Source organism: Vespa velutina, chromosome 5 (assembly GCF_912470025.1).
Source record: "Vespa velutina chromosome 5, iVesVel2.1, whole genome shotgun sequence".
In the NCBI taxonomy this organism is placed as follows: Eukaryota; Metazoa; Arthropoda; class Insecta; order Hymenoptera; family Vespidae; genus Vespa; species Vespa velutina.
The window spans coordinates 982419-992785 of record NC_062192.1 but is presented as its reverse complement, the minus strand read 5'-3'; the positions used below and the strand labels follow the sequence as shown (position 1 = coordinate 992785).

General features: G+C 28.9%; 1 protein-coding gene across 2 annotated transcripts; it reads right to left on the bottom strand.

Annotated features, from left to right (window-relative positions):
* Positions 1–7670: 7670 nt before the first annotated feature.
* Positions 7671–10311, bottom strand: LOC124949240 (zinc finger protein 717-like). Of its 2 annotated transcripts, none has more exons than XM_047493997.1 (6): positions 10197–10311; positions 9894–10016; positions 9555–9715; positions 9342–9484; positions 8466–9253; positions 7671–8371 (listed from the first exon to the last, which is right to left on the bottom strand). In XM_047493997.1, the coding sequence occupies exons 2-6, from the start codon at positions 9989–9991 to the stop codon at positions 7999–8001; spliced, it is 1563 nt and encodes a 520-aa protein (XP_047349953.1). In that variant the 5' UTR covers positions 9992–10016; positions 10197–10311; the 3' UTR covers positions 7671–7998. The 2 variants fall into 2 exon arrangements, with proteins under 2 accessions (XP_047349953.1, XP_047349954.1); XM_047493998.1 differs by having other exon boundaries at positions 10223–10246.
* Positions 10312–10367: the final 56 nt, after the last annotated feature.

Genomic DNA, 10367 nt, shown 5'->3' with positions numbered 1-10367 from the left:
CTTGCAAGATACCACTTTGGACAACAATGAAAGGGACACTGCCGTTTCTCTTGTGTTGTATTATCGCATCGTGTATGGAATATATTGTAGAGAAGTTGCGAGGGTGGAGCCCTGGAAAGCGGTTCGTTCGTTGATTTATTGTAATACTCGAAGCGAAACTACCCTCCAGAAGCGACATTTGCCCCTCTCTCTCTCTCTCTCTTTCTCTTTCTTTCTCGTCAACCAAGAGAAGAACACCCTTCTGTCAAACGACCTACGAAACCATACAAAAACCGACTTCGCTACCATTCGATATAGCCTAGTGCCCTTTGTGACATTCGTCACGACGTCCTTTTTTGATTTTCTCCACCGTCCGGATCACGTCGTATGGTATTTAACGATACAACAAGATTTCCCTACATGCGTGAAAAATCAAACCTGTTAAAGAGCTTCGTAATACTAAATAAGATCTTCTTTTTATTCATCTTCTTCTTCTTCTTCTTCTTCTACTTTTTTTTCTGCCCCTTCTTGTCTTCTTCAACTTGGTAGGTCCATCTTTGATTAAATGCAAGCGAACCTACAAGCTTTTAAATTTAATCAAATTTTAATATAAATATAATAATGTATTTCATTGATTAAATTATAACGAACGTTATCCTATAAACAATAAATAATAAATAATTATTTCATATGTCAAATATAAAAATTATATATCCAATATGTAACTTGTTCTCTCGTTCGTCTCTTATGAAATTTGCATAGCTTGTGTCGATGTACTCGACAACCCCTTACTTGTCAAAATCATACAGGGATGAATTCACAAAGAGAGGGACCAATCTCAAAAGGATTTAACGTTCGGTCCGAATTTAAATTATAATTTATATTATAATTACAATTATAGCTTTGCTCGAAATTATAGATTCTTTATTAGAAAACTTCCTATTTTGTGATATGAGCTAACTTTTATATTTTTATGGTGTAAAAAAAGAAAAAAGAAAAAAAATTACACACACAAAGAAAATTTCAACAATACGAATATACGAATTTACGGGATAATCTTTAATTATTTTATATCATTTTATATTAATTAATTTAGATATTTTAAAATTGGTTATTTTAGAATTTTTCAAATATTTCCAAAATATCGTGGTATTGATACTGATAATATTCAAAAAAGAATCAGCATCGGTTCACTTTTGAATATTTCGTAGCAATAACATTACAATTGAATTGAATATTTCTTAAAAGTACCATCACAATTTACCGTGAAACATTATTTCCTTTATTTCTGAAATTCTCACATTACGGAAATGCGAAAAGAAAAATAGCGACCGAATCAAATTTTCTTAAACTTATCCGATGATCAAACAAATATATTATAGGAAAGCCCATTTATCTGAGAAAAATCCGATTTCCTTTTAAGAAAAAAAAAGAATTAAAAATTTTTAAGTTTACTAACGATAATAACAAACTTTCTACTTTTCCTTTTAACTTACGAATTTAAAACGCTGAATATGATGGATCGAGGTCGACTGAAAAATCTTCCTGTCGTGTTTCTTTTGGAAATCCCACCGATCCGTCTTACTCTAACTCTTCGAAAGTCACAACAACGAATTGCACCTTCTGATATTAGTTGTTCCTACATCGAAAAAGAGAGAGAGAAAGAGAGAATGATTTGTATAGATCAGGATATTGCGGTTTTTTGGATGCAGCTAAACAAACACGAGTTACGCATATTTATAGTTTACAAGTTATTTTAAAAAAGAAACCGCACATCCATCATTTCAAACTTTTCTAATAATGCTTTCATTTTGAAATCCAACATGTCTTTTTTGACTAATACGTTCGAAAACAAGTATGGATCAGGAATAAATCTGATCATTGGATCATAGAAAATCTTTATTTTACATTATAATTAACATTTATAATTAACATTAAAATAAACAATTGTTCAAGATTGTCCCTTTTTTTATCTCTTTTTCCATTTTGTCTCTTTTTTTTTTCTTCTTTTTTTTTTTTTTTTGACATGTTCACAAGCAAAAGTAAATTGACCGATCGCAAAAAAAAAAAAGAAATCTTTCAGTAAAAATCTCGTCGAATCTGTCAATATCGAATGACTGATCGATCAGCGTGAACGAAAAATCCTGAATATAGATAATTTTCGTCTAAGCGAGAGTGAACTTTTTTCTTTTTCTTTTCTTTTTTTCTTTTTTTTTTTTATTTATTTTTTTTTTTTTTTATATCTACATCAAACTCCGTGTTTTTGGAAAATGATAGGACAAAGTGAGTAAGTTATGGCAAAAGATTCAAAATTGAATCGGAGCGATTGATGTTCGCAAAAAAAAAAAAAGAAGAAAAAGAGAAAGCAAAAAAAAAAATATCTATCTTGAGCATATACGTACTATCGTCGATCGATCATTTCTATCGGCTCACGCGTGCCTCCCATGATTTTGAGCAGTAGTTGTTTTTTCTTTTTTTTTCTCTCTTTTTTCTAACACTTCTGTTCATTTAAAAAGTTATGAATAGAAACGCGACGCGTGCTGTTATATATATATATATATATATATACCTAAGTTTTTAAGAAAAACAAAATATATATATTTTTCTTTTTCCACTTACGAATTATAATTATTTCTTTGCGAATACAAGATCGGCCAAAAGTTTGTAGATAATGTTAAAAATCAATTGCTCTTCTTTGAAACTTTTTAAATTAATTTTTCTTTTTCAGATTGTTAGAAAACTACAACCCTAAGAACTTCTTTATGATCTGAACAAAAAATAAAAGTTTCAAAAAATAATAACAATTAATTATTTATAATCATCTAGGAACTATTGATGTATTATTGGATTGGCCATTTTTTTTTTTCTGAAAATTAGACCAACTTAATACAATATTATATACAATATAATACAATATTATATATTGTAGCAATCCAGGCACAATTCAAGTATATACTTTTAGATTGACCAATAAATATTGTCAAAATATTCAGTAAGAAATATCGTACAGTATTATTTATTTAAATGAATAAAAAATAATACAAATTCCAACATTATCTATTGGCCAATTTAATATTATATATCTAATCTGTATTAATAGGAATATCAGGAATATTTGATTAATAGTTGATTAGTTTGAATATTTATGTACGAATTAACAATTAATATTTATATTTATATGTAAATTTGTATATCCATTTGTCAGAATTATTTCTTTAGTTTTATAAAGAAAAACGAAAATAAGAAGGAAAAATAAAATTTCCTTGAGGAGCTAATATTAATATAAATTAATATTAAGCGATTAGATATTTTGATGTAACGAAAAAGCTTCATAAGCTTAGGATTCATAAACATATAGATATAGTACTTATAGTTCGCATGAATTCGAAAGGAAACGGCTGTTTGAGGGAAGATGGTCGAGCCACTCACACTTCTGTCGAGAAGTCGAGGGTTAAAGTCATGGCAAGCCCTATTATAGCCCTCGAGCGGGACCAACCCTCCCGGTAAACAGAAAGGCATAGAAAATGTGCACAACCGCAAAGTCGCCGCCCCTTGCATGGCGGCCCTAAATTTGATTATGCCCCTTCCACTCGAGTGAATCCCGTTAGATTCATCGTTGAAACCGGTCGATGATATATTTCATTTTTTTTTTTCTTTTTTCTTTTCTCTCCTTTTTTTTCCTTTACCACGCTGACAAGTTATCTTTGTTATGTCGTCGAATGGAATACTCGGATGCTATAACAAAAAGGATAGTATTCAAAGGATTTTTTTTTTAATTTATACTAAATCTCGTAACAAAAAATTTTCTTGAACAAATCGTTTCAATTTTTCTATCGAAATTCGTTTATTATCATGTCATAATTTTTTTCAAAAGTTATAAACAATTAGATATATATATATATATATAAAAATTGAAAATCTATATAGATGTAAACGTAGTGATATCTGTAATATTAGCAATGTTAGAATATAAAAGTTTGAAAGTGAATGAGAATACCGAGTAGCTCAAATTCGAGAAAGATCACTGAACGAAAAATCACTCTGCGGTTTTATCTCGATTCGGCCATTAATCAAAAGATTCACGAACTTCCACATGAGTGAATTTATCCTTGAACGGAGGACACGAATGAAAAAAAAAATAGAAAGAGAGAGAGAGAGAGAGAGAAGGAGAAAGAGATAAATACTATAAAATATAAAAGATCGTTCTGCCAGATGGCCCGTGCCATCGGGAACGAACAGAAGCACGTCTCCTCTCTTCTCTTCTCTTCTCTTCTCTTCTCTTCTCTTCTCTTCTCTTCTCTTCTCTTCTCTTCTCTTCTCTTCTCTTCTCTTTTTTCCACTTTTCGAATCTCCTCCACTCAGCTACTTTTCCCTCCGTGATTCTCCAAAATAATATTACTATAGACGTCCTTTTTACTTTTCTATTCCATGAGAGATCATAGAAAACCTCCGCGGTTTTATTGTAAAGAAACCGCGCTTTTTCTTTTTATTTTCTCTCTTTTTCCTCTCTTTCTTTCTTTTTTCTTTATATACCTCAAGCAAACTTTTATCTCGCAATTTGATTAGTCGAAATAAATGCCTACCCTTCAAGTACACACCTCAAATGGTTATCGTTTTACATGGCAAATTTGGAAAATAAAAAATTTTTTAAAGAAAAATTTCCAGGCACAATGACTTTCTATAAATTTTGTTTACTATGTCATTTGTAGCATAGAAAATTTCATTAGAAATTGTGGAAAATAAAAATTTACAAAGAAGCGTTCGTAAAGTTTCGATAATATTTATAAGAATTTTCTTATGCTGATACCTCTCGAAAACATACTTGCAATTGTGATTTCGAAAACGAATTTCTATAATACATCTATCGAAAAAAAAAAAAAAAAAAAAAAAAAGAAGAAAAGAAAAAAATCTTTCATCCACTAGCAGTCCCGTCATTGTTCTCGCGAATGGCCAACCCTTGGACATATCCGCGAAGAAAAGTGCCGTACAAATTTCACAGTAGGGTGCCACTTTTTCGGCACCTTTGCCAAGTTGACACAATCGTCTTCATCCTGAACGTTCTTTAGAAAGAAAATGCAGTGAACGAAATCGGCGAAAAATCATTCGATAGTGTTCGAATTTCTTGCGCGAAATTTCTTATTCAAAAATTGCAAAAATTCTCAACAATCGATTTGACACGATATAAGAGATTTACTTATAATTTGAAATTTTTTAATTGAAAAGAAAACAAACAAACAAAGAAATAAATAAGTAATACGAAATTATTTCAAAGAGAAATCTTTCGAAAAAATTTGGATGATAATGATCTAAGTAAGAATGAGTTGAAAAATAATCCCGTAGAAAATTTATAATTCTTTTGAAGGATTTTCAAGGAAAATCGAATGATTCTATTTACTGTTAGATGTTAAATACTTATTTATGAGAAGCTGTAAAAATGATAGAATACCTTATTGTCAGGTAGGAACCGTTGAAAAGAATATAGGAAAAAGCATGGCAAATTTATAGAAATTTTATTAGTCCTAACTTTGAACGTGACGAAGTCGATTCTATGAAGCCATTAACGAAGCATGAATAAAAATATTTATATAAAGAATGCACGATTAAATTTAAATAATCTTACATTGGAATTAATTAAATCGTTCATCAGAATTGAATTCATTTAACATTAAATAAAGTATAGCTTGAATCCAAATTCTGAAAGATGATTTATTTAATTACAACGTGAAATGATTATAAGAGTAATGATCGTAGCCCATTAATAATCATCATAAAATATTATAATATGCCATAAAACTGACTAAGTCTGATTAAAAGTTACAATGTAATCTAAATTTTTCACAATATTTTTTTTTATACCTAAAAACGTGTAAAATCACAAATATAAAAAAAACCTAATTTAGATAAATCTTATCTTATTATTATATTTTTCCTATATATATTATATTAATGTATTATGTACTACCTTATACATTTTGTATATATAAGGTATATATAAGGTAATAATCCTATATACATATTTTCTATCCTTACAATAATTCCTGCAGGTGTTAATTATATCTGCATAGCTATACATGCACACTTATTTAATAAAAACTATATAATAATAAAACTTTTATATTTATATTGCACTTATACCATATTTCACTTACGAATTTTAAATTATTAGAAAATATAAAATTAGACAACGTAATGACGATTTATATTGTTTTCAAAAAAAGAGAAAAACTCAAGAATATTACGATGACCTTGAAAGAAACATTACAATAGTAAACGAAATAACTACGTCCCGTTATTTATGTTTCTACATGGATTTTTGTGTAAAGAAAAAAAAAAAATCCTAGAACGCTTCTAACAGATCGTTTTCGAATAAGAAATAGAAAAATTTGTAAGTAATAAGAAAATATAAATTTGAAAAAAATAATCATGCATTAAAAATTCTTTAAGGATATAAATTTTTAAGTAATAACGAAATACATAAATTGTGGAATGTAGAAATATGTTGTAAATTCTGTAAGTACATAATGGATATGACATAAGAAAATATAACGACATTATATATATATATTGTTTCTTATAAAAGTCAAGAACATTAGAATGGCAAAGTCAGAAACATTATGAATTAAAAAAAGCAAGATATTTATTGTTGTAATTAATTATGTACTTACATAATTACATGTCCTTGGAAAGTTTTCGAAACGTTTTGTGCGCAATGTTTCAAAGATATCGCCTTTTTCTTTATTTATTTATTTATTTATTTATTTTTTTTTTTTTTTCTTTCTTTTTTTTATTTTTTTCTTAAGATAAATACAGAGTACGACCGATCGATTCGAAATCCCTCTTCTTTTTCAAAAGTAAATTTGACGTTGAACAAATAAACATATTGAGAAACGGTAAACGTTTGAAGTAGTCCGCCGACAATTGTGTTCGGCTCGTGATCTCTCGTCGGCTTCTTTTTTTCCTCTTTCGCTCTCGTTTCCCCGCCCAGTGACTCTTTGGAACGTCCTTTGGGTAAAATCAGTATTATTCTTCAAGTCACAAGTCAAGGAGTGGTGGAGTGATCTCAAAGGTATTCCGCTATTTGTAAGATTATTGTTCATTCGAGCAGCCGTCCTTTTCGCTGAGAGAGTACTACGTCTTTTTCCATCATTGACATTCGAATATTTCTAAAAAAAAAAGAATCGCAAATTCTCTTCTTTTCTCTCCTCTACTCTATTCTAACTCTACTACAAGTTTGAACATTTCATTGAGACTAAGATATAGATCTTTCCAAGGATCATTTTAATGATCTTTCAGATTTCTTCTATATACATCATTCACGTATTCTTGTGAAAAAAGTGCAAACATTTATTATTACAATAACAATATTGTTTTGAATTTATCTCGTCCATTTTATAAACTCCCAAATTTTTCTATTTCATTGAAATATATATTTATATATATATATGTATATATATATATATATATATATATATATATACCAATTCTTATGAATAAATATGATCTAACGTATAATCAAAAGCAATAAAATAGAGATCATACATATTGCATCTCGATTCAATTGACTTGTTTTTGAAATAAACAAAATTTAATTAAATAGTTTAATTTTTTATCAGATGTGCAAATAAAATTTACAGTATCTATCCGTTGAAACCATTACCTACAATTTTATATTTACATAGTATGTACGTATGTGTGTGTGTGTGTGTGTGTGTATGTGTGTGTGTTTATATATATATATATATATATAATCATCATGTAAATATATGTATGCATACATACATATATATATATAATCATATTTGTAAAATCGATTCAACAATTAAAAAACTTTGTACACAATATTTAATGGCTTATATGAACATATGATTAAAATATACCTACAATTGTGATATTACTGTACAGACAGCTTTAAAATTGATAAATTCTATCGCAGCAGTTTACGGTAGATTTATTTGAATTAGAGTTCCTTTAGCTTTAGTATTTCAGGGAGAAAAAAAAAACACAAATAGTCGATATAAATTATGAATCACCATGCGTTTTCAAATGTATTTTCAAAGTAGTTCTATTGATAAATGCTTTAGGGCATATGGGACATGGATGTGCACGCGATAGATGGTGCTTCAAGTGTTCATTTAGTTGCGCACTAGTCTTAAACATTTTCTTGCAAATATTACACTTATGTTCTTCCGCATTCTCCAAATGAGTTCTCGTATGTTGATCGACTTCAGCAACGTTATCAAATTCTTTAGAACATACTCTACAACTGAACGTCACTGCTCGCAAAATACCTATTTGACCGCCAGTTAATGGTGTTGGTACAGATATTATATTACTTGGCTCAGCTATGTTGCAACGTATTCCTTCTTTTTGTGTATGACAATTAACATGATTTCTGTAAAATAATAAATGAATACAATTAATATTGAATAAAATAGGATATCACATTCTGTTAAAAATATTTAAAATCAAAGTCCATGAATCTTTACCTATATGCATGCTCGTTTCTAAAAGTAATATTACATGTTGGACATAAATATTCTTGTTGAGGTACTTGAACCGTTACAGGCGATACTTTTGCTCTGCCAATACCTTCGAGTTTTATCGAAGGATGCATAAGAACGTAATGATTCCTTATTTCGTCTTTGGTATCAAATATTTCAAAACATCTGTGACATTTGTAAGGAAATAAAGGATCAGTGCTTACATGTGACTTAGCATGTTTATCAAATGACATTCGCGAACTGCATTCGGTCAGGCACATATCACAAACAAAATGTTTTTTAACATGAAGGTACAGTGATTGCGGCGATGCAAAAGACTTCTGACATACGGAACAAACATTGGTTTTCTCTATTTGCGCGTTACATTTCTTCATAACATAATATTTGTTACATTCCTCGCATTGGAATGCCGGTTTCGTTCCATACATGGCCTTTTTTAATTTGCATCCTCCTTTGATACATGGTGGTTTTTTTACTTTACTAATTTTTACCATTTTTTCGGCGGGAGGTTCATCGTTCATTTCTGGTTCATCCTTGAATATTAGCATCTCATTATTCGAAATAGCAAAATCTTCTACTTCCTGATTAGATAATATTACTGGCTCCTTAGTGTCTGAATCTGGCTCTGCGTGTATTTTTTCTATCTGTATTGTTAAACGATATATATTTTTTCCAATATCCATTTCTTTATATGGCGTGGATGTAGTTGGATCAGTACCATTTACTGGTTCCTTGAATGCATTAGTTTTATTTTCTAAACTCGATTCTTCAATCTGTTATAATCCATAGAAAAATTTAAATGAAGAAAATTCTGGAGATATCAAATATTTAAAATAAAATAGCCAATTAAACTCTACTTACATGTTCTCCTAATTGTGTAAATGGGCTTTGTGGAGGTGTTACCAAGCTATGAGAATCATCATCTACATTTTTTTGCTTCGATGGTAAGATCTTTGAAGATTCCACTTGTTCATTATTTTCAGCTTTTCGTTTTCTTTGCAAATCTTGAAGATAATCGATTTGTGAAGATGGATTTGATTATTAATGACCTAAGTGAAAAAATAAAATAATTACCTTCACCATTGCGAAAAATAGTTGGTATTGCATTTGTTTTCAATTCATTGGATGCGGTAAAATAATTTTTTTCAAAATGTAATTCACAAACATATAAAGAATCATTTCCATCGCAGGAATTAAGAACTAATCTACAGTTTTTGATCCATTGCTGACGTCTCCTAGAAACATTAAAATAAATAAATTCTAACAATTAAAAAATATATTATAAATATATTTTATATATAAGAAGAACATAATAAATATATTATAATGCAAGATATGCCAATTAAATTATAAAAATATATAATATAATTATTCTATTAAAATGTAAAGATAAAAAATAATGAAGTTACGTACGTGTCATCTTCTGGAAAAGCAAATAATGATATTTCTCGACCGTCGATTTTCGTATTTTGATCTGATAAACAACCACGTACTTTACAAGCGAACGTCATATTATAATAGAGGTTATATTCGTCCCTGGAATTCCAGAAACAAATTATAAAACCAAAACTAAATAAAAATTTTCCATAACCTATAAACTATACTTATTTAAATACAATACACTGTCGCAAATAATATCAATATGAAATTTTCACTACAAAAAAAAAAAATTAGAAAATTGAATATATTATTTATTAATGGTTTATTGCAATTCACCGTTCGTATGAAAAATATAAATTAACCAATCATTAAATGCTGACTCTCGTTTTAATCTGCAATTACTATTGGATAATCAATTGATTCAGTTCATTAGAATATCAATTCTTTCTTCCAATAGAAACGAAAGAAAGATATACAACTTCCCCCTATTAGACGTATACGTTTTGC